This window comes from Pseudochaenichthys georgianus, chromosome 6 (genome assembly GCF_902827115.2).
Source record: "Pseudochaenichthys georgianus chromosome 6, fPseGeo1.2, whole genome shotgun sequence".
Classification (NCBI taxonomy): domain Eukaryota; kingdom Metazoa; phylum Chordata; class Actinopteri; order Perciformes; family Channichthyidae; genus Pseudochaenichthys; species Pseudochaenichthys georgianus.
The window spans coordinates 23,469,605-23,495,607 of record NC_047508.1 but is presented as its reverse complement, the minus strand read 5'-3'; the positions used below and the strand labels follow the sequence as shown (position 1 = coordinate 23,495,607).

General features: G+C 39.9%; 1 protein-coding gene across 1 annotated transcript; it reads left to right on the top strand.

Annotated features, from left to right (window-relative positions):
• The first annotated feature begins 3,760 nt into the window (after window positions 1–3,760).
• Window positions 3,761–26,003, top strand: LOC117448266 (vesicular glutamate transporter 3-like). Its single transcript, XM_034085474.2, has 12 exons — window positions 3,761–3,861; window positions 5,800–6,055; window positions 6,788–6,906; window positions 8,471–8,585; window positions 8,861–8,948; window positions 9,580–9,666; window positions 22,947–23,089; window positions 23,656–23,805; window positions 23,925–24,057; window positions 24,563–24,673; window positions 25,084–25,211; window positions 25,663–26,003. Exons 1-12 carry the CDS (start codon window positions 3,761–3,763, stop codon window positions 25,990–25,992), a joined length of 1,761 nt encoding a protein of 586 aa, XP_033941365.1. The 3' UTR covers window positions 25,993–26,003.

Here is a 26,003-nt window from a genome sequence, read left to right as displayed (position 1 = left end):
AATGACTTATCACAACGTAATGTAGGCTCGCAGGCTGATAAACTAGGATATCTGATCTCGGTGGGTCTTAATAATGCTCAGTCAGTATACTATTTCAAAGCAAATGCCTATGACTATAATATTTATATTATATGGCTTAAAGTGTACATACATTCGCTCACATTATAAAAGATGGTCGGGTTGAATTGCTCTGACTCTTTTAACAATGTTAATGTGAGAAAATAACCTGTGATGATAACATTCATCGTATTGATCCGTGGCTCACTCATAACGCGCATGGCACGAGGGATTTTTGCTATTGGGACTCGGGTTTGAGTCCAGCATGATTTTTTTTGTTATTTTCATGTCGATGGACACTGAATAATATTTTTGAATAGAGAATTCATAATATTGTTTGCCTAGAACAAAATTAACGATCAAGCAGCATTTTAAATTCTAAATATCCCTGCAAATGTAGCAATGACATTTCTGCTTCTATCTTTGCAAAACGAGTAAACAGTCAAATTTGATCTGGATAAGTGCGGCAAAGTGCAGAATACCGTTTTGATAAGGGATACATGTGTGTAGTCTTTCATATTAAACATGATCGCTGGTTGATAGCCACAGAACTCGTATCACAGTTTAATCTGAGCGGATCACTGTTTACCACAGCTCTCCACGCTGCGTTGGAGATGGGTGTAAACAACTCAGACAGACTGTATGTTTCACTAACAGACGGTATGAAAGTATAAACGGGTCTCAAATCAACTCGACATCATATTAATAACGATACATACGGTGGCCCTGAAGTGCAAGACACCACAGCATTTAAGAAAACACTACAGCATTTCAGAAAACACTACAGCATTTAAGAAAACACTACAGCATTTCAGAAAACACTACAGCATTTAAGAAAACACCACAGCATTTCAGAAACACCTTGGTACAAAGTAGCAGTGAAAACATGGTACGGAGTTTCATTGATTTGGGCATTTTCTCAATAAGCAAGTGGAATGGATTTGATATTGAACCACTGACACAGCACCCTACAAATGCGGCGAGTGGATAGACCGATTCACGGACTTTCCGCAGAGTAAAAGTGGGGGGGTCTAAACTAATCATTTGAAAAAGTGGGGGGGGGGGATTTGTCCCACACTCATATAATGGCTGCGTGGCCCATGCCATGGTTCAAACACGGAGGATTGTTCGCTCAGCGCTGTAAATTAAATGTCACTTAACTTTCCCCTTAACTGCTGAATCGGATGCTCTGAATCGGAAGCCAATTTCAGCGTCGTTTTTACACTCTGAAATCTGAATACGAGGTTTATTGCTGATGGATTATCAGAAATAATTTCAAAGTGACACAGACACATTGGATTAACCTTCAGCAGCGTTTTTATCGTTTTAATGCCATTGAAGACAACTTTTGATCAGAAAACAACAAAGGTAAGACATAATGCCGTGTTCTCCTAATCCTACGTGGTGTGATGTCTTTGTTAGCTTCTCATGTCGCGAGTTCGGATAGGTCAGTAATGATACTAATACCTGTCGAATCTGTGCAATCTCAGTTTGCTCATTGATATCTTGTTACGATAAGTAATAAGGGTATTTTAACGTGAGTTCTGTGCTAAATGTGTTAGCATTTTTTCGTTCAGGGCTAATTCAGAGCCTTTGTTATTACCCTTATGTTTCGTTTTGCAATAAGTGTTTAGCATGTAAGGGCGGTAACACGAGCAATGTGTCTAAACATTTATCAAAAGAGCACCACATTCAGACGGAGGAATGCACCGGGTTCGACTGTCTTTCTAGTAGCTCTGTAGCCCCATTTCCACGTCAGGAGTTAACTCAATTATACAAACATGGGTTAATGATTAGAGGTAACAGAGTTATTTAGTTTGTTAAAGTTTCAGCTATTCTGTTTACAGTTCTGTCATCAGATTATTTAATACGATTTGTTAAAACATTGTTGTTTCTTTTGATGTGAAATATTATTTATTTAATTTAAATAAAAAGCAATGTTAGTTTTGTAAACAATTTGTTAAGTTAATTTAATAATATATGTATTTTTTAATCAAGTATTCATCTTTATTGTCTTCATTGTTAGTTTCCACATGCCTAAAACAACCTCAAGCTAAATCTAAAAGTTGATGGCTAAATAAGAGCGTTTGAGAAATTGTGCAAGGCATACAGTAATAGTCCGGATAGTCGATTAATCGTTTCATTAATCGATAGATTAATCGATTATCAAATTAGTCGTTTGTTGCAGCCCTATCGTAGTTATCCCATGTATAAATAAAATGTGTTATTCAGCAACCCTTGCAATTTGGGATTTTATTTTTGGTTGGTAGACCTCGGTGAGCTGGTCATTTCAAAAGTAGCTCACCAGCCAAAAAAGTGTGGGCACCCCTGCCATGGAGCATACAAGCGGCTGCTGGGGTTGATCACATGTCGCTTCCCACTCCGACCACTAGATGGTAGACTTTACTTACTCAAAAGTAATATGTTATTTCAAAACGTCCTCAGTTTAATTTAAGTAACAATGCTATTATAATATTGCTTTCAACTAACCTAATACAATTATGTGTAATCTGTTTACATAATATCTTTATTTATGTCAATCAATCAATCAATCAATCAATCAATCAATCAATCAATCAATCAATCAATGTTTATTTATATAGCCCAATATCAAATTCAAACAATTCAAATTGTGTATTTCACTCCATTGCTTTTCATTATCCTTAATACAAATTGGATAATTGAAGCATGCAAGTCTTGCTGGTTGTATTGTTTTGTTATTTTGAAATTATATTGGTTTATTTATTTGTATTAATATGTTTAATGTATTTAATGTAATAATTCCTTAAATATTTAATTTCCATGCCATACAGTATACTCCCTTAATGTTTCTTGTAATGGAGCTGTGATATTTGTGATACAAAGGACTTGAAAGAAGGTACCTCACTCTGATAAACGTTGAGTTTCCCTCTGCTGACAAAACAGTAATTTCAGGGAATTGCCCATCAGTGTCAGATGGTAACATATTAGGATTGTGGCTGCTATTCAGCTTGATTGCAACATTTATGACTTCTGTCACTCCTTCAGAAATACAGAAATTGTAATTATCAGTCATGGAAAAATTGGCAATGTAAACCTGGAGCTTGACGGTTCTGTCTTAGGTTTCACCTGCTCCCATTTTACACCACAGCAGTCCAGCTTCTCCTCAATGCAACTTGTCAAGCTCATGCATATTTAACTGTCTGGGCTGCTATCAGATGAACCTAACCAGCAGAAGGGGTGGTGCTGCGGAGATGATGAAGATGTGTAAAGCGAGGGGGCTGGGTTTTAAGAGAACCAGCTCCACCTGCCCCTCCTCACCACGAGTGGATGCATTATGAGATGAATACAGGATCTAGACAAAAGGAAGCTCACATGATCTAGAGACTGAAACCTGGATCTACACTTTCATTTGCTCTCCTTGTTCTACACCAGTCTTTCTCTAAACTGGATCTTAAGAAGATGGAACAAGTTCCTGAGACTCTGGCTGTTTGGTACTTTGGACATTGAGGAATACTTCAGCCTTCTCTTCACTTCTTCACTGAATCCTCACTCCAGATAAAAGAGGAAAAGCCTGTCTTCCCTCTGAGGGACCCGTGGCCCCAGCAAGGATGATGAACAGCATCTAGTGGATTTTTCCCCTTTGTCAGAGCTGAGTGTCTTAGTGAGGTATCAAGACACTGTTTCCAGATAAAAGAGGAGAGGAAACAAAGACATTGAGAAAATGCCTTTTGGTGGGCTAGCAGGTTTGAAGGAACAGGTGCTTAAGCCTGGGAAGGAGGAAGTGAAAAACACTGTGGGGGACTCTCTAGGAAAACTGCAAAGGTGAGAGGGATTGTATGGAGAGCAGTGGGAAGGAGGCATTAGGACTGTGTGTGCAGGGTGTTGAGACTGCATGGAATAAGCATTTAACTCATTATCCATGTGTGTATTCACAGGGGATTCATATTTGTAATAATAACTCTGTAACTAAGAGGGAAATCTTTGCTGTCAGAGGGATGCGGAGAGCCTCGAAGAGAGCACATTAAGCCCAGCATGTTGTCTGAGATCCTGACGATAAATAGATATTTGATTCTTGTGCTTGTCAGCCATTGCCAGTGATGTAATCACAGATCTTATTTTAAGACATTAATACATATTTTATATCTGATAAATATTTCAAAGGGGGATGTGTTAGCCCCCATTCTGTAAGGTAGATTGTTCTCATTTTGAGAGATAAACGACCAAGTAGGCAATTTCCTGACAAATTAATTTTGTGTGTATCGTTACTCTGCATGTACTTTCCTTATGCCTTAAAAAAAAGCATGGACGGGAATATTTGTAGTCATGTGTATTTATTATTTCAGATTTAAATATTATTTAAACAATATTCAGCTATATGTATCCAAAGAAGAGATTTGGTATGGGGTTCACACTAAAACAGCGTTGTCATGATCCAGCTCACTATCAATAAGCCTGCACTTTTGATGACATTTCCAAATGGCAGTTTTAAAAAACCAACAAAAACAGATTCATTTCAAATAACCAATCATCTCCTCAGGATGCAGTTAATACTTTGTAAATGCATTTAGTTTCTTGGGTTAGGTTATCCTGCTCCACCAAACACACACATATAATATTTAAAATAAAAGTCACATAAACAAAACAAATAAAAACCAGACGTCCATACAGGTGTGCACAATCAAAGCCAAACTCTGGTTAATGCACCAATAGAAAAGGTGTTATCTGGTTTTGAAAATTCAAACTTTAACCCATCTCTGTTATTTTTTAACATGTCAGCTTGTTGCTTATACTTTTGAGACTGGTTGCAGTGTAAGGGCATCGAACACCCCTAAGATGACTTCTGTATCTTAATGCAGTTCATACACCGTGACCTACCCACCATATTAACTATTCTTTCAAATAATCACATTTACAGTACATTTTTTAATAGCCATGTATTGTTACAGAAAATATGACGCACCAGTAGTTACTTCTGTAAATATGATAGGGATTTTCAAACTCTGGGTTTAAAAAAGTGCAGATTTGAGGTGTTGATATCGAAACGTGATCGCCGTTTCAGCTTAAATTGAGCCCTGCTCTTAGAGGAATGCAGTATAGCACTACAGCAGGCAGATGAGCAGGGGACGGAAAAAGAGATGGACTCTGGGCAGTGGAACAGGTGTGGAGAGTGATGCAGCTGAAGGCAACCTGATAACAGTGTCGTGATCTTTTTAGTCTTGTGTCATGCCTCCCCGCTCCTTACTCTGTAAGAGAGCTGAGACACTCATGTTACTGAGATGCCGCATTTGATCAAAGGTACTGACAAAAGTGATCGGACTTTAAAATATTATATTGTGAAAATTGCACAAAAAATGCTTTATGTTTGTTGAGTTGCAGCCATATTATGCTTTAATCACATGTAAGATAGATGTTCAGCTATTCACTGTAAATGAACAAAGAACAGGGGGATTATGTATGAAGCAAAATGTTCTAAAAAATACAGTGATGAGTGACCAGCAACAGTATGAAATAATCAAGTATACTTGACCTTATAAAATATATAAAAAAAGATTAATTAAATGTTATTGTTATAAAACAGTATGAATATTCATCAGTGCTTATAACTATAATGTTCAGTGACATTATTTCACATGATAAGTATGTTTATAATGCATTTTAAACTTGTTATTATTATGAGCTGAAGCAATAAGAAAGACCACTATGATCACATGTTCCTACTGTTACATACTCTTTATTTTCCTGCTACTTTTGACCTCTTAGGAAAATAGATGGTAGTAATGTAGAAGAAGAGGACCACATTGAACTGACAGAGGATGGGCATCCGGTGGCTTCAGCCCCGCGTCCTGCCCCGCTGCTGGACTGCTACTGTGGGGGTTTGCCTAAGCGCTACATCATCGCCATCCTCAGCGGCCTGGGCTTCTGCATCTCATTTGGCATCCGCTGCAACCTCGGTGTGGCCATTGTGGAGATGGTGAACAACAACACCGTCTACATCAACGGCACTCCTGTGATGCAGGTAGCTGCATGACATCACACAGGACCTGAGATATGCGGCCATAGGATTTTATTCTTGTTGATCTGAAGAAAGTGGCCTAACTTTATAATAAGCATCAATAAAACATTGTAAATTAAGTATTAGTAATCTTGTGTTATACTGGACGTTTTTAAAACGACCAAATAATTGTATTAAATAGGCAAAACAGAATCTAAACCATTGACAAAGACTTAACTATTAAATACCATTTTACATGTTAAATAACACTTACATTTAACACATTGTACAAATCATAGTGTTACAAGTATCTGAAAAGCCATTTATGTGTGCTTACAGATGTTTTACAAATGATTTCCTGAAAGGTTTCAGAAACATTTTGTGATCATAAATAAAGACTATTATAATGTGTGCCACAATTAAGTTATAAACTAAAATACATTATACCGTAGAATTGCTCTTATAATCCATGCAAGTACTTTACTTTTTTTTGCATATAAACAAACAAATAAAATACCAATTTAAACTTTAGGCAATAATTATGCCTAAGATAAAATGTTCGGTGTGGAAAAACCTCATACCATTCTTCCACGAAACAAAGGCATTGGATCGGGACAAGAAGTTTAAAAGTTTAAAATAAGCTTCCACACACAACTGAGATGCAACCAGGTAGATTATACCAAAGTAATTGAATGTTCAATGGAGGGTATTTCCATATTTTCGCTGTTTCTATCAGTTTTCTTTCTTCCTCTCCAGAAAGCTCAGTTTAACTGGGACCCAGAGACAGTGGGGCTGATCCACGGCTCCTTCTTCTGGGGCTACATCGTCACTCAGATCCCCGGTGGTTTCATCTCCAACAAGCTGTTTGCCAACCGGTGACTATCAATGATTCCACTAAAACACTTAAACCTCGTTTGATGTTATTATACATTACATTTAAGACTGTTGATCGGAAAAGTAATTTGATGATGATTTTGAGACACTTTTTACCATTCTCTGATATTTCATTAACCAAAGGATGAATTGATTATTAATCATTACATAAAGCTTTAATATTAAAGCACCTTTTATACAGATAAGTACGGTTCAAAGTTCTGACAGTGATAACAACAGAAGAAACAAAAACAACCCAATAATTTAACAGTTTGACAATTTGAAACCAATGCATAACAGACAATTAAATGATCCAAATAAGAGTATGTAATATATGAGTAATATAAAAACGACATTATGAGAATAACAATAGATTCAAAACATGTATACAACATAAACACAGCCAAATAAGTGATTTATTAAATAAGAATAAAATACAATAACACTTTATAACTTAAAAACGATTGAATGTAATAAACTGAAAATGTCTATAAACTATTTTTCCTCAAAGTTTGAAGATTTGAATACTCCCAGCAGATCTTAAATCCACAGGCAGACTTTTTCATACAAATTAAGAATAAAAAGGTTATAATAAAAATGTATCATGTATTTTGTTCATTTATTTCCACGAGTTGAGAGTAAGGCCATGTTTGCAGCAGCCCTGAGCACATTATGTTAAGAAACGCTCCAAGAAAGACTGAAAAGATCAATGTTTTAGGGCAGAACGCCTCCTCAGCCTGTGTGGGTAAAGGGTTAAAGCTGTACGGTGTGGTGAGCGGTGCTGATGGAGCAGATAGCAGTCCTGTAATAAAAGCTTCACAGGAAAAGAGGACACGCCACTGACAGAGTTAATAATGAAAGATCCTGCCTCTGATTTCTTTCTGAAACACCAGCCACTGGAATATTACAAGTGTCACTTACACACTGTTTTGGAAAAAGAGAAGGAAGGGGGGGATGAGGTGAAAGAGAGAAGAGATGGGAGCTAAGCGGCACTGTGGTGATGAAGCAGAAACGTGCAGGTTGAATGGGATGTCTTTATCTCGGTGCATGAAAGGGAGAGGCGTGAGATCTGTCTCATTATAAGGCTGACTGAGATGCTTCGACCGTCAGATGTTTGGAGATATGCTGCCAGCCAATATTAGACATCGACAGTAGCTTCCAGACACTGGGCAGCAGGTGTTTGTTTGTTTGTTGTGTGTAAACATGATGTAGACAGATCAGAAAAATCACAATATAAGTCAAGGTTATAATTCCCTGATAGTTTCTTAGGACATTCATGGAAGACGTTTGATTCTTAGAGGGAAAAATAGGGAATTAGTTCAGCTGACAAAAAGACGTTGACTACATTGGAAATTAATTGGAATTCATTTAAAGTGTAATCATTTAGCAGTCTCTGTATTTCCCCAATAATTTACCTTTTTCTTCCAAGAGAAGGACTAAATAATAAGGATGTAATCTAAGGGCTTTAGGTTCACATTGATGTTGCAATGCCAACACACACACACACGCACGCACGCACACACACATGCACGCACACACTATGATGACACTCCAGTATTTCTACAGGGTGTTTGGGGCTGCCATTTTCCTGACGTCCATTCTCAACATGTTCATCCCGTCAGCAGCGAGGGTGCACTACGGTTGTGTCATGTTTGTTCGCATCCTGCAAGGCTTAGTGGAGGTAAGAAAAAACACATTGGATGTAAAAAAGTGAGAAGGATGCATTTTCAGCAATACTTCCATATTGTGGGAAAATACACTTATTTGACTTCTTGTTTAGAGTTAGATGATAGATCAATATCACTCTCATGTCAAAGCGCTCATCCATCAATCTCAGGCAAATACGTCTGTTTCCCAAAATGTGGAACCATTATTTAAGTATTTCAACATTGTCAGATCAATTTACTCTCAAGTCTTTGTCCTTTCACATCTTCTATACCATGTATGCCCTGCTAGGGTGTCACCTACCCAGCATGCCATGGGATGTGGTCAAAATGGGCGCCACCTCTTGAACGCAGTCGACTGGCCACAACTTCATTCTGTGGTGAGCGATGCCTGCAGTTTTCTCTGGTCGTATTACTCAGTGCAGACTACAAAACTGATCACAGCATAGAGCTGCAAACCAGTTTACACAACCTCCCAAGTCACAGTGTGGCTAGTCAGCAAATGGACATGAGAGAGGTCATTTTGTTTTGCAGATTTAATCCAAGGCTTTCTCTCCTGAATTCAAATAAACTGGTACCATGACAACCCACGCATCAAAACCCTCTTGACATTGTCTGTAAATGAACACGGCTCACCTGCGTGCTCAGAAAGAGCGTCTCCCTTTATTCACCTAAAGCAAGCATCACATTGCTTACTGTCCAAAAGCGCTCTCATGCTCCATTCAAATCAGCCGCTCTGTGCCAACGACTCAGCATTTATTCAATGAAACTAATGTGTTTCTTTGATGACTTTGTTTTTATCCAGACACATTTCCACTATACAGTATTGTTTTCTGTCGGTTGCACTGTTACATTAAATTATATACACATATACAATACTTTGAGATGGAAATATGAACTAAGAAAACAATTTTTAAAAATATATATTTACTTGTCATCCGCACTGAGATCCAATGTTACTGCTGGAATAATCATACATTGACTTTGAAATCTGACACTGTTTTTTCACAGGATCCTACGCAGGAGCAGTGATAGCCATGCCTTTAGCAGGAGTGCTTGTTCAGTACGTCGGCTGGCCTTCAGTCTTCTATGTCTATGGTAAGACTTGTGTTTGAATAAAAATCACAACAAAAATTAAATCACACCAAACCTTTCATTAAGTAACTCTCGTAAAAATATTGCAAAAGTACATGTGTTTTTTTTTTGTTTTTTTATGACAGGGAAGTTTTTTAAAACAAGTTCTAATTTGTATTATTGCACTTGACAGTCCCTGCGCACTTCTCTTTCCTCCTGCTGCAGGTTTTTTTTATTTTTTATATATTTTTATTTTTCAGTTATAAAATAAACAGACATTGCTCCAGATAACAGAACATACAACAAAACATGTAACAACAAACAACTAAACAAAACGTAACAGGGGGGGGGGGGTGCAAGGATGACTTCCTAAGACAGCTGATTGTGACATACACAGAAGGCCATTACATACATTATACATTACACAGGAGATGCCATATTGACAGGGTCAGATAGGAGGGCTGCGGACAGTGAACCACAATCCTCCTGTCTCCCCTCAAAATCCCCCAGCAGAGAAGCTGCACGCTCCATGTTCAGTAGGTCCAGATACTCCCTCAGCCATGAGTCCCTAGTAAAGCAGGCTGGTTTGCGTTCCTTCCAGTTTAGTAGGATGAGTCTTTTTGTGGCTAAACAGCCCAATGTCCAGAGCCGATCGGCAGTCCTTGCAACATTGCCATCTGGCTTGAGACCCAGTAGACATGCAATGGGACATGTAGGAAAATTAACTTTTAAAGATTCAGACATTAAGGATATTACTTCTGACCAAAGTGTTTTTACCGCTGGGCATTCCCAGAGTAGGTACCTCGCTTGCCACATTCATGCCAGCATAAGTCTCTGTGTTTATTGTCCATCTTGGATTTTGTAACAGGGGTGATGTAAGCTCTATTGAGAATTTTGAACTGTATGATCCTGAATCTTACACATTTAGAAGAGAACATAGCTGACCTCCAAATGGAGTTCCATTGCAAAGCAGACAGAGAGATATTCAAGGCATGCTCCCAGGACAGTTGGACAGGAGAATAGGTATTCGGGGCAGCCCTAGATAATAATTTATAAATGTTAGAGACCACACCGGATGATATGATTGCTTTCTTGAGGCGCTGGTACTCTTCCATACATGAAGCAGGCATGGCTCCCTCCTTACATGTTGTACTAATAATAGATGCTAGTTGTGCATATGATAGAAAAGATGAGTCTGAGAGACCATACTGATTTTTGAGTTGTTGAAATGGAAGGGTTTGGTCTCTATATATCTGTCCAATTGTAGTAATACCAGCCCTCTGCCAGATATTATTACTTAAGGTGCCTCCTCCTGCAGAAAGACAGGGGTTACTCCAAATGGGGCAAGATGGTAAAGAGAGCGCCTCTATGTTGAGTCTCCTGTGCAGTTGCTTTACAATAGAGCATGAAAAGCGGATGATGGTATTATCCATTGAGGGTGGTGGTTTTGGGCAGTACCACATTGATGCCAGAGATATGTTTTGGTTTACAGACATGATAATCGCTCCAGCCATTGCCAACTGCCTACCGGAGAGGCACTTTTGTATGCCCACGATAATGGATACTTTGCGTTGAAGCAGGACAGATAATACTGGAATACATCCGGGACTCCCAAACCTCCCATTGATGTTGGAATGATCAACTTATTATGTGCGATTCTGTTTTTTTTTTTTTTATTCCAAAGGAACTGAGTGAATAGGGATTTGATATCTTTAAACCATTTTAGTGGGAATTCAAGAGGGATAGAGGAGATAATATGAGAAAGCCTTGGGAGAACATTCATTTTCAAGGTTTCTGCTCTGCCCCATAGAGAAAGTGGTATGGCCATCCATCTGTTGATGTCCTCCTTAATGGACTGGAAAATAGCAGGGCCGTTAAGGCTAAAGATTTTAGAGATAGGAGAGACGATGTTAATTCCCAAATACCTCATTCCATTTGTTTTCCAAATAAAGGGGGTGTTCATTAGGTTGTGCTTATATGTATATGAGTTAAGTGGGATTGCTTCACTCTTGTTCCAATTTATCTTATATCCAGAGAAGCTGCCAAATAAATGTATCATATCAAGAACTGTGGGTATAGAGAGTGCTGGCTTGCTCAAAGTAAGACGTATATCGTCAGCATACATATTTAATTTGAAGTCGTGTCCATGAATGTTCACACCATGTATGTCACCATTAGAGCGAATTGCACAGGCTAATGGTTCTAGAGCCATAATAAAAAGTAGGGGACTAACTGGACACCCTTGCCTCACACCACGGTGTAAGGGGAAAGGTTTTGAGATTAATCCATTAGTTTTAACAGAAGAGAAGGGAGCGCTATACAAAGCCTTTACCCAACTAATCAACTTGGGCCCAAAGCCACATTTTTTGAGCGTGTAAAATAGATATGCCCATTCTATTTGGTCAAAAGCTTTCTCAGCATCTAGTGATGCTGCAATCATTGGCAAATTGCTGGAGCTTGCTTCTAGGATAATCTGAAAAACCCTCCTCATGTTATTTGAGGACTGGCGGCCTGGAATGAAACCTACTTGGTCCAGATGCACTATAGATGGAACCACCTTCTCCAAACAGAGTGCCAGTATCTTGGCTAGAATCTTGTAGTCACAGTTTAAAAGGCTTAAAGGGCGGTGGTTACCCATCAGAGAAGGATCTTTGCCCGGTTTAGGCAACAATTAAATAATGGCCCTGCTCATGGAGGGAGGCATGGCTTCAGATTCTAATATTTCATTGAATAACAACAGTAAATGTGGTGAAAGCTGTTCTTTAAAACATTTATAGAACTCTGTTCCAAAAACCGTGGTCCCCTGGAGTTTTTCCTGATGCCATCTTCATGATTGCGTTTTCTATTTCATTTTGGGAAACAGGTGCCTCCATAGCAGATCTGTCAGCCAAGCTGACGCTAGGGAGGTTAAAACCTCCAAAACAGCTATCGGGTGCATTCACACCTAATAGTCCGTTTTCTGGTGCGCACCAGACCACAGTTTGTTACATTGTTTCATTTTTCAGAAGGTTCGGTTTGCGTTCACACGGGCAAAACTCAAACGGACTATAAACTTTAAACACAAGTCATGTGCACGGAAATGCAGTTCAACCATTGGTCAGACATTAAGGGGGTAAAAGCGCAAATCCCGGCAATTTCTACCGGAGCCTCCGCCATGGAGCATCGGCACTTTCGGCAGGTTATTCTCATGCTGCTGTTAATCTGGAGATCAACAGACACTAGCGGCCCGGGCATATGATTATATAATCAGACAACGTCCGTTAAAAAACATTATAACACATATAATGAGAGACGTTCTGCAGTAATCAATCAATCAATCAATGTTTATTTATATAGCCCAATATCACAAATGTTACATTTGTCTCAGTGGTCTTCACAGTGTGTACAGAATATCAGTATGACAATACGACACCCTCTGTCCTTAGACCCTCACATCGTACAAGGAAAAACTTCCAAAGAAAACCCAGTTTTAAAGGGAAAAATGGGAGAAACCTCAGGGAGAGCAACAGAGGAGGGATCCCTCTCCCAGGACGGACAGACGTGCAATAGATGCCGTGTGTAAATTGAAAAGATAATACATTTGCAACATAGGTAGTCCAAATGTTTGGAAATGCATGTGTGTATAATAGGAAGATGAATCCACGAGGATATCCATCCAGGACCTATGATCCAGGACCACAGCCACGACTCAAGATCCAGCGCTCGCGATCCAGGACACAGGACCGCAGGATCATCCATGACTCCGGATCCCAGCGTATATAGACACCAAAAAGAAAGACATTTGGGGAAGCTGGGTTAATCGGAACATGAGTGTACACGGGTATAGACAGAGAGAAGGAAGAAGTAAGATGTCCCCCGACAAACTAAGCCTATATCAGCAAAACTAGGGGCTGAATCTAATCAGCCCTAACTATAAGCTTTATCAAAAAGGAAGGTCTTAAGCGCACTCTTAAAAACGGATAGGGTGTCTGCCGCCCGAACACAAACTGGAAGCTGATTCCACAAATGTGGAGCTTGATAAGAAAAGGCTCTGGCTCCCATTGTACTTTTAAAGATTCTAGGAACAACCAACAACCCTGCATTCTTGGAACGCAATGCCCTAGTAGGACAGTAGGGTATAATGAGTTCTTTAAGGTAAGATGGCGCCTGCCCATTAAGGGCTTTGTAGGCGAGAAGAAGAATTTTAAATTCTATCCTGTGTTCTATAGGGAGCCAGTGTAAGGCAGCCAGAACAGGAGTAATGTGGTCCCTTTTCCTAACTCTGGTTAGTACACGAGCCGCAGCATTTTGAATCAGCTGAAGCGACTTGATTGACTTCTTGGTACTCCCTGATAATAAAGAGTTACAATAATCCAGCCTAGAAGTAACAAATGCATGGACTAGTTTCTCTGCATCGTTTTGAGGCAAGATATGCCTGATTTTTGCAATGTTACGTAGATGGAAGTAGGCGGTCCTTGAAATTGATTTTATGTGGGCGTTAAAGGATAAATCCTGATCAAATATAACACCAAGATTCCTTACAGTCTCACTGGAGGCCAAATTAATGCCATCCATAGTTAGTATGTCTTTAGATAATTTGTTTCGTAGATTCTTCGGGCCAAGTACAATAACTTCAGTTTTGGTCGTGTTTAACATCAAAAAGTTTAAGGTCATCCACGTTTTTAAGTCCTTAAGGCAGTCTTGAATTTTATTTAGATGATTAATTTCATCAGGCTTGATTGATAAATATAGTTGAGTATCATCCGCATAACAATGAAAGTTTACAGAATGATTCCTTATAATATTGCCTAACGGAAGCATATATAATGTGAACAAAATAGGTCCGAGCACTGAGCCCTGTGGCACTCCATGGCTAACTTTGGTTTGCGTGGAAGATTCATCGTTAACACGTACAAACTGAGAGCGTTCAGATAGATAGGACCTAAACCAGCCTAAAGCCGTTCCCTGTATGCCAACTAAGTGCTCTAGTCTTTGCAATAGGATATCATGGTCGATAGTATCAAATGCAGCACTAAGATCGAGCAAAACAAGAATAGAGACAAGTCCCTTGTCTGAGGCTATTAGAATATCATTTGTGACTTTAACCAGAGCTGTCTCTGTGCTATGATGTGTTCTAAAGCCAGACTGAAAATCTTCAAATAAATCATTGTTTTTTAAGTAATCACACAACTGTTTTGCGACCGCTTTCTCAAGAATTTTTGAGAGGAACGGAAGATTAGAAATAGGTCTATAGTTGGCTAAAACCTCTGGATCGAGGTTGTGCTTTTTAAGAAGCGGTTTTATCACTGCTACTTTGAATGATTGTGGAACATAGCCTGATAATAAAGACATATTCATAATATTTAATAAAGAAGTGCTAATTAATGGAAAAACTTCCTTCAACAGCTTAGTTGGAATTGGGTCTAACATACACGTTGATGGTTTAGAAGAGAGAATCATTGAATGTAATTGTTCAAGGTTAATGGCTGAAAAGCATTCTAGTTTACTATCTAGTGTAATATTAGAACTTACGATTCCGGGAGCTGTTGATAACACTATACTGGTCGAAGGCAAGAGGTCATTAATTTTGTTTCTAAGAGTAACAATTTTATCGTTAAAAAAGCACATAAAATCATTACTACTGAGTGCTAAGGGAATAGAAGGCTCAATCGAGCTGTGGCTCTCTGTCAGCCTGGCTACAGTGCTGAAAAGAAATCTTGCATTATTCTTATTCTCATCTATTAATGAAGAGTAGTAGGCTGCTCTCGCTTTACGCAGTGCTTTCTTATATTCATTGAGAGTAATATGCCAAATTAAACGAGATTCTTCAAGTTTAGTGGAACGCCATATCCTTTCAAGTTGTCTAGACTTTTGCTTTATTTTGCGGGTTTCGGCATTATGCCATGGAGCTAATCTATGTTGTTTTATTTTCTTCTTTTTCAAAGGAGCAACAGAATCTAATTTTATTCGCAGCGCATCTATAGCACTATCAACAACATGATCAATTTGGGGTGGTGTACATTTTGTATAAGTTTCCTCCCCTACATGCAGACATGCTATCGAGTTAAGTATTGGTTGAATCTCTTCCTTAAATGTGGCTATAGCACTAACAGATAGGTTTCTGCTGCAAGAGCTTTTGACTAATGCTTTGTAGTCTAGTAACAGTACTTCAAAAGTTACTAAGAAATGGTCGGATAAAGCAGGATTATGCGGTTCGACTAATAGTTGCTCAATTTCAATACCATAAGTCAGAACAAGGTCGAGAGTGTGATTATAACAGTGGGTTGGTTTATTTACACTCTGACAGAAACCAACAGAATCTAATATAGAGTTAAATGCAACAGTAAGGCTATTTTTATCATCGTCAACATGAATATTAAAGTCACCTACGATAATTACTTTGTCTGTTTTAAGAACCAAAGTTGATAAAAACTCAGAGAATTCTGATAAGAATTCTGAATAAGGACCTGGTGCACGATACACTGTAACAAATAAGATTGGCTGCAAAGTTTTCCAGGTCGGATGCGTAAGACTAAAAACGAGGCTTTCAAAAGAGGTATAATTACATTTTGGTTTAATATTGATAAGTAAACTTGAGTCAAAGATTGCTGCAACTCCACCTCCTCGGCCCGTGCCTCGAGCAATATGAGTGTTGACATGGCTGGGTGGAGTGGCCTCATTTATGCTGACATATTCTTCATGTCTCAACCAAGTTTCAGTGAGACAGCATATATCAATATTATAATCTGATATTAAATCATTTACCAATATTGCTTTAGATGCTAGAGATCTTATGTTTAAGAGACCACATTTAATCTTCCTGTTTTGTTGCACTGTAGTAGTTGTTACATTTACTTTTATTAGGTTATTATGTATGACACCTCTATTAGGTTTTACCTTAAATTGTCCTTGGGCAGACACACACACCGCTAATATTGGGTATTTTATTGGGTTCGGGATTCCTATGGGTGACTGCCTAGGAGAGAGCGCAGAGAAGCGTGTAAGACTGCGACTCTGCCTCCTGGTCTCAACTCCAGTTTGTCATGGATTACGTCCACAAAGCCCTGAAATGTTTGCCGAAATGAGATCTGCACCTTTCAAAGTAGGGTGAATGCCGTCTCTCTTAATCAGACCAGGTTTTCCCCAGAAGGCTGTCCAATTATTTACGAAGCCCACATTGTTTGCTGGGCACCACCAAGACAACCAGCGCTGAAATGATGACATGCGGCTATACATGTCATCATTGATCAGATTGGGGAGGGGACCAGAGAAGATTACGGTGTCCGACATTGTTTTAGCATAACTACACACCGACTCCACATTAAGTTTTGTGCATTCTGATTGGCGTAAACGAACATCATTACCACCGACGTGAATAACAATCCTACTGTATTTACGTTTATCTTTAGCCAGCAGTTTAAGATGCGCCTCAACGTCGCCCGCTCTGGCCCCCGGAATGCATGTGACTGTGGAGGCTTCGGTCTCTAAATCCACGTGTCTCATAATAGAGCTACCAATAACCAGAGTTGGCTTCTCAGCGGGTGTCTCGCTGAGTGGGGAATATCTGTTAGATACGTGAACGGGTTGGTGGGGACCTGCGGGTTTCGCGTTATGCCCCTTCTGAACAGTCACCCAGCCTCCCTGCTGCTCGGGAGTTGCCGGGGGACAGCTAAGAGGAGCTACATTTTGCCGGTCCGCACATGCTAACATGGGCTTTACTTTAACTGAGTTACTTTCTAAGATGCGGAGCCGGGCTTCTATGGCTATGATTCCCGCCTCCAACCTAACAACTATACTACATTTAACACATGTATCCTTACCAGTAAGGGAGGCCGGGAAGTAACCAAACATGAGACAGGAAGAGCAGGAAATAGCACCAGAAGGTGGGGAAAGAGCCATGGCTAGCTATCAAGCTAAAGTAGCTACCGTTAGCAAACCCGAAAAGAGTGTAGGCAACTGTGGAGTTACAGTCGCTAAGAGAAGGAGAGTTGTGAGTGCTTAAGCTGTAGTAACGTGTATCAAGAGTTTTAAAACGATCGATTAAGTTTAAGTTAATAAGCTATCAGCAACAGAACAGGCACACGGGATACCCGGAGATGAAAACAACAACAACCGGAAGTTACAACGTGCAACGTGCTCACCGCAATAGGTTCCTCCTTTCTAGTTCAATGTGGAGACAGCGTTTGGTCAGTAAGGAGGGGCGTTTCACCAACGACAGGTGTTCTTACTTTTATGTGGCTGACGGAGAAGTTTTACTTTACACGACACTGTTCAACACTTAATTCTGCTTCACTCTTTAACTAAACAACCGCGGATGTCTTGAAAGACTCTTTCGCTAAAGATTTTTGAAGATATCCGCGTTCTTGTGACACGTAAATACTAAGCTTCCTATGTTTTGGTGCGGACTGCGTTCGCACCAGCAATGAACCGCTCCAGAGTTCGCAAGCAAGCGCTCCGAGACCACCTATTTTAGCGGACCAGAGTCCGGTTGTTTAGTTCACTTAAGAGGTCTCGGATTGTGTTCACACCGACCCAAATGAACCGCACCAAGCGGCTAAACGCACCAGGGTTCGATTCAACCGGACTATACAAGGCAGGTGTGAACGCACCCTTACCCCCTAAACGCACCAGGAGCGTCTGCGCCGCGTTACGGCCGCGCCGCGGCGGTCGTAAGGATCGCGGCCACTCTAGTCAATGGGTGCTATTCCACCACACATGCCGCGTTACAGCTCAGACGCGTCCCAGAAGCGGCTCGGCGCAGCGCTTCTCTAAAATTAGGATGAATCCTATTTTTGCCGCGGCGCAGCCGTAAGGTAAGGTTGGGCAGGCAGCCCCCCCCTCGCAGGAAGTGGAAAGGTGAGCATCCGGGCCAGGCCCATCCCGCATATATACTAATTTAGCAGACCCCCCTCCTTCATCACAACACCTCCACTACGATACGCACAATGGACGACGAGGTGTTCATAATGGAAGTGGAGAAACACACCATTTTATACGATGTAACCAATGCTTTTTACAAGGACAACATCAGAAAGGACAAGGCCTGGTTTTTAGTCGCTGCCGTTTGTGGAGTGGAAGGTAACAACTACATATTAATGTTTTAAAGTTAATTAAGAACTGCGAGGCTGCACAAACGACGCTCCGCTTCCGCAACGTTTTGCAATGCGCCTGGTGTGTTAGGTCGCAGGAGGAGGTCGCAGCGTGGCGCAGCCACAACATAACGCGGCGCAGACGCTCCTGGTGCGTTTAGGGGGTTAGGCTTCTTCATTCAAGTTATTTTTTGTGCTATATAATTTAGAATAATAATTCTTGAAAGATTCATTGATTGTGGCTGCACACTGTAGCCTGTCATGCTCATCTCTGATCGCTGGAATAATCTGTCCGTTTTCTATTTGTTTTAATCTATGAGCTAACATTTTACCTGCTTTGTCTCCGGATTCAAAGTATGTTCTTCGTAAACGAAAATGAGCAAAAGCTGTCTCCTCATGTATAAGTTTCTGCTAATTAGTCCTAGCGGTGAGAAGTGAGTTCCTTAGATCTAAATTGGATGGGTCTAGCATATGCTGCTCTTCTAGAGTCTTGAGTTTAAAGTTTAATTGAGATTTCACCTCTCTGCGCTTTTTATTCTCTGCCGAGGAGAAACTAATTAACCAGCCCCTGCATGTTGCTTTAAAGGCCTCCCAGACAGTGGTGACGCTTGGTACAGAATTTAGATTGATCTCAAAGAAATCTAAAATGTGGTCTTTAATGAGCAGTGTGCATTTTTCTATTTTGAGTAGAGATGTATTAAGTCGCCACTGTCTGGATTTGCAAGGGTTGGTTGGAGGGAAAAATATGACAGATACCGCAGCATGATCACTTAATAATATACTATGCATTTTGACAGGCCCGGTTCTACGGGGGTGCATAAGGGTGCATTGCACCCTCAGTTGATTCGTTATGCACCCTCATTTGAAAAATGAAAAGTAAAAAAAAAAAAAAAAAAAAAGTGAAAAATATTACATTTTGCCTACTATTACTAACAATAGTAGTAATAAGAAGAAGAAGAAGAAGAAATAAAATAAATTGTAATTGTGGTTGAATAGCATTGTCTGCTGCATTTATTTGATCAATTTAAACGGTAAGTAACGTTATTATGTCAGGTGCGCGTGACCTGTGCCGCTGCGCGTTCATCATCTGCAAGGTGCTTACACAGCAGTCAATGATGGATCAGAAAATTGTTAAAACAACCAGCCCTTATCCTCAGCATACACTGCATCTACTGCAGGTAATAACAGTTCAGATCATGGGGACATTACGTTACTGTCGTGGACACTAACGTCCTCCTGCCCGACTCGCCGGCTTTGCCCGCCTCGCCCACAGAGGCGGAGCAGCCACAGCCGTCTTCGTTGCACCAAACACCGCCACCCCTCGGCGGCCCGCAAGTGCCAGAGGACCTCTGCAAAACAGAGCCTGCGCAGGTATATTGAAAAAAGTACCCAACTCGCCTGTACAGTGGGGTAAGGCGCTCATTTTGCAGCTCATGGTTTCAAAACAGAGATTGGCTGGAATATTCATGTAAAAAAGATGCCATCTTCTGCTATGCATGTAGACATTTCGGTTCAAGTAAGTCAGATGCCTTCACCACAACTGGCTACAACAACTGGCGCCATGCTCTTATAGGCTATGTGATAAGGGACTGGGAAGGCATAATCAAGCAAAGAGAACATAGATCTATAGATCTCTTAATGTTGCTCTCAAAGTGCCCCAGATTGATGGTTTTAACTTCAATATTTAAAAAAAAATCTTCCCGGGGGAGCATAAAAATGCATTTAGTCAACCTATTTGTAAGAGAATGTATTTACCCTTGGAAAGAACCTGTCTAGCTATTTTCTCCTAATTTAGTGGGAGTGCTGATACAGCATTCCAACTACTTGTTATGCTACGCACAATATTCTTTATTATTCCGCCGGGTTATTTTGCGCCTCTTCTTCTCCCACATCGCAGAAACTCCGATCAAACATCAAAACGTTCAGCTCGGTCTGGAATCCATTGCTATTACTTTTCTCATTCCTAACTTTCATAATTCCAGAGATACATCCCATAATTCATCAAATGTTTAACATGGAAGTCAATGGAGAAACTCTTCAGACTTGAAATATCTTCATGCGACTTTAACTGTTTCTTCATACTTTCACTCAAAAACCTCATTCCAACTTTAAATGTTACACATCTTTCTGACATTATTCGTGTAACACAACTTTGAAATCTGATTCATACTTTTAGAAATATCAAACATTGTTCAGACCTTGGTAAAGAGGCCTTCATCAGATTTTAGAGTGCGTGATGTCACCGCTAGAGTGGAGGACAGCTTGAAATGTGCCTTGAAAAATAAAAAAGAATTAAGCAAAAATAATCGGGGGCATGAAGTGACAAAAACGTTCAACATTTCTCCATTAAAGCCCATTGTAAATTCAGGCTGCTCTTTCTTCACGGCAGCAGCCGCACACCTTTAGTTAATCTGCAAAAAAGTCGACATTATGAACCCGAAGGTACACAAAAAGCACACTTCAGATGCTCAGAGTTCTTGAGATGCTTCACGCGTTGAAATTTCACTGATATCTGTTACGGTTCTTCAACAAAACGTTCACATGTAAGAGGTTTATCTCTCATTCAGAACAATGCAAACGCTCTCCTCTCACTGATTAATCACCATGGAAACCTTTGATCTCTGGACACGTTGTTAGCTCAAATATAAACACCTGTGTCATGGAACACGATGATGTCATAACTCCAACTGACATGCTCAGAGCAGCCGACTTCAGATAATGGTTAACATAGCTCTACATCAAATCTGATGTTACGTAATGTAGTGTTACTCTGGCAACGCATCCCTCGCCATAAAACAGCAGCAGACTTCCTATAATGGTTAATGGTCCTGCCCTCAACAGCTCTACGTCAATTATGGGGTGTCATCATATGCCGTTTCCATATCCCTCGCCATGAAACACGATGTCGCTGTAACTCCAATGGACACGCTCCGATCATCCCCAAACTTTGCTTGTATATCACCGCTCCATGCCTCAACAGCTCTACGCCAAATCTGAGATCTCACCATAGGCTGTTTCCATGGAAACGTATCCCTCGCCAAAAAACACGATGTTGTCGTAACGCCTATGAAAAGGGTCAAAACAGCACCAGACTTCAGACAATGGTTAATGGTCCAGCCCTCAACAGCTCTACGTTAATTATGGGGTGTCATCATATGCCGTTGAAAACGCGATGTTGCTATAACTCCTATGAAAGTAGTTTTGAGATTTCTTCAAATACCGTTGCCATGGCAACACAATGCTTGCCATGAAACACGGTTTTGAAAATGCTCCAAACGGCCCAAAACTTCACAGGTTTGGTAACGATGCAGCCATCTAAGCGTATTATGGGGTGTCATCATCAAATGCCGTTGGCATGGCGACAGATTCGCCATCAAGTTAGTTTAGCTTTTTCAAGCCTTTTTACTTTCTTTTCTTCTCTTATCACATATTCAAGCCCCCAGTGTTCAGGTATTCACTTTGTTCTTACACATTACATTTCAGCATAGCAATTCAGTGTAAGCTTTTCTGCATAGAGCATTCCCACTAGCAATTTCTTCAGGAATTGCATTCTCTAGTTACAGTCGCTGTGCTAAATGAAGCTAAGCTAACTGGACGCTTGCAGTTGCTTCAATACATATCAGTTGGTCTTCTTACTTAACCTTTAGCAAGAAAGCTAATATTAAACAGTATTTCCGTGAAACCTTTTTCTTAAAGCTGTATAAGGGTCACTTTTTGTTTTGCAGATATTTTAGAACTGAGGTTAAAAACACTTTTGTTTGATTTTATCTTTACAAATAGATTACACACACAAACACAAATGATATAGTCTGGTGTTGAGTTATTATATACACTAGGTGTCTGTTTGGTGAATTTACAAATTGGTCTTCATATTGCCACGCTGTTGTGTCAGATGTACTTTGTATGCTTTGCACTAAGCGTGATCTGAATCACTTTAGAGTTTGATTAAAAGAATGAACACTGACATAATTTGCCAAATGTGTTTTAATAAAAACCTACTCAGGTTCTGCTGTGATATCATCTCGTGATTTATTAATGTAAATTAGCATTTTCCTGTCAGGGCTCTGTGACTCATACCTTTCATTTAAATAATGAAAATTCTTGTGGTCCAGAGAAGGGCTTGTTTTAATTATGCTGTCCGGCCCATTACAAAGACTTCACTAAGAATATAACAACTCTAATTATATATGTACAAGGTATGCATACACATTTTTTGTAATAATGTTCTTATTCAAGGTGTTTTTGGGATGATATGGTATATCATGTGGCTGCTTCTGGCATATGGAAGTCCTGCTGAACATCCAACCATCACAGATGAGGAGAGGACGTACATCGAGACCACCATCGGTGAAACAATGCGCCAACTGAGTAAGACTGAGGTGTGTATGGGTAATATGCTGCCAGTTTCAGGGGGTCACAAACACAAACACACACAGTATACATAAAAGACTTGTAGACTCAAGTAACATGACTTGGACTCAAGTCAGTCTCTGGTCACAAATTGGAAAACATTTTACTTTAAAAAAAAAAAAAATGTATTATCTTCTTGACTTTAACAATAATGACTCTTGACTAAACTAAAAGATATTTCCAAGCCTTCCAAGCCCAAAAATGATATCATACGTTACCCAAAACATGTGCCACAAACCAAATGATTTGCCCTTGTTCATTAAATTCACAAACGCTAAGTCGACATGTCCCAAGATCCTCTTTGTTTGAACCAATCTGACAGCAACCAATCAAGTTGCAGGAAAGAACCATGAAGAACTAACGTTGCAGTTGGAAAACACGGTTCCATAGAAAGGACTTAAAACTTAAAACGTATTGTTTAGGATTTGGTGACTCGAGACCTGAAATATTTAAGACGAACTGTACATGTGGCATGCAAAGCGATAACTTTATCCAACCTCTGTAGCAAACACTGACTTCTGTCTCCTAAACGCAGAAATTCAAGACACCGTGGCGCCGTTTCTTTACCTCCATGCCTGTCTATGCCATCATCGTGGCCAACTTCTGCCGCAGCTGGACCTTCTACCTGCTCCTCATCAGCCAGCCGGCGTATTTTGAGGAAGTCTTTGGCTTCCCCATCAGCAAGGTTGGCGTTGCAGTTACACTATAGCTGTTCAGTTTACAATGACAAAGATCATACACAAAGGTCAATAATCATGGGAATGACTTAGACATTAGCTTACTGTGTGTATGATCTCCCTACAGGTAGGGATCCTGTCTGCTGTGCCCCACTTGGTGATGACTATTGTAGTTCCTATTGGAGGACAGCTGGCTGACTATTTACGCACTAACAATATCATGTCTACCACAAATGTGAGGAAAATCATGAACTGTGGAGGTACGTCTTGGTAAACTAAAAGAAATAAGTTTTGTAATTTGTTATCCTTATGTGAAACATATCTATGGAAGTGTACAATGCATTTGCTTTAAGCAATTTGCTTAATGGTTTCTGTATTAACAAAGTTACCTCAAAATCCCAATACTTTTTTATTGTATTTACTTGAGAGCTCGATTGCATAGAAGCATGGTAATATGACTGTTAAGTAATATCCAACCTATGGGTTTGAGGCTACTGAAGAGTGTGTATGTGTCTTTTTAGTAAATGCATTCTGCTTCTGTTTTTATCAATACAGATTTTAGAAGATTAAGCCTTTTTGTGTTAGTTTTGTCTTTTGCTGAGCGTTTTCTGTACATTGTTAAGGAGTCCTGTTAGAATGATTAAGGTATTGTGCAGGAAAATTATTTGAAAAATCTCTCTCAGATTGAAGGAGTCCATATAAACATGTTTATGCTTTTTTTAAATAAATGATCTAATGACACACATTTCTCTGGTCCTGTATCAGGATTTGGTATGGAGGCTACTCTTCTGTTGGTAGTGGGGTGTTCTCACACACGCGGAGTCGCAATCTCCTTCCTAGTTCTTGCTGTAGGGTTCAGTGGATTCGCCATCTCAGGTATTACCACGTCTGCACCAAAGAAACATTTGTCTTCAACCTCAAGTGACATACTTTTAGTTTTGCTATATATTAAGGGGAAAACATAAGGGCTTTCCTTTGCATTTTTGGTCAGTTTAAAACCCTCAAATAAACATCATGTTGCCTAGTTTTCATTTTGTTGCTTTTTTCTCTTCGTTCTCTGTCCTTCGGATTACGTGAAACTTGAAGTGCCTTTGGGTGTCATACAGCCTGCCTAGCCTTAACGCAGGCACTTCCCCTGAATATTTTATAGATTGTTGTCAAGGCAACCAAAACATCTACATCAAATGTGCATGTGGATCTACAAACCACATTGACTTTTGGAGAATTTATGATGACATTTGCTCACTCTTTTCTTAATCAAATGTTCTTGTGTTTGCTGTTTTCAGGTTTTAATGTTAATCACTTGGATATTGCTCCTCGCTACGCCAGCATCCTGATGGGCATTTCTAACGGGGTGGGAACACTATCTGGCATGGTGTGTCCTATTATCGTTGGAGCCCTGACTAAAAACAAGGTACAAGTAACAGTAACTGTTTTGCAAATATGTTAACAGAAGTACATCAATTAGTTGCAATTCATCTAAGATATTTTGCTCTTATCTTGACTATAAATTAAGGTTAATACTTTATCCTTTCATCTCATATTATGTTGAAATCTATTTAATTTTTAATGAGAGTAGAAAACTCAGAAACAGAGTCCTTCACTGAATTTTTCCCCTCATGTATAAAATAATATCAGCTTTGCTTTTTCATCAAACACAAACCCAATGTTTTATTCTTGCATCTATCAGCGTTTGTTGTTAATAATTTATAGCCCTCTAAAATGTACTACACACATTGGAGTTGTAGTTTTTCCAATGCCATACCGTAAGTAGGGCAGTGCATTAACAGTGTTTCCTCAGTGGTACATAATCAAAAGATCTGTCTTAGAGAGGAAAGTCATTGACTCTATTCATCCCCCCACAGACTCGTCTGGAGTGGCAGCACATCTTTATTATTGCGTCCATGGTGCATTACACAGGGGTCATTTTCTACGCTATCTTTGCTTCGGGAGAGCTGCAGGAATGGGCCAACCCTGAGAACATCAGTGAGGATAAACGTGGCATTATTGATGAGGACGAGCTAGCTGAAGAATCCGAGCTCAACATGGAGGACACAATTGCTCCAAAAAAGAGTTATGGGACCACAGACAATTCATCTGGTGGAAAACAGGGCTTGAAAAAGAAGAGAGGTGTGACCATGCAAGAGGAGGAGGAACATTGTGGGAATGGCGACTATCAGGATCGGTACCAGTGAGATGCCCTGTG

Excerpts from the sequence above, each read along its gene's own strand:
- LOC117448266 (XM_034085474.2), top strand. The coding sequence starts at position 3,761 with ATGCCTTTTGGTGGGCTAGCAGGTTTGAAGGAACAGGTGCTTAAGCCT. Across the intron at positions 6,907-8,470 it reads AACAAGCTGTTTGCCAACCG|GGTGTTTGGGGCTGCCATTT; the intron begins GTGACTATCAAT and ends GTATTTCTACAG. Across the intron at positions 8,949-9,579 it reads GGCCACAACTTCATTCTGTG|GATCCTACGCAGGAGCAGTG; the intron begins GTGAGCGATGCC and ends GTTTTTTCACAG.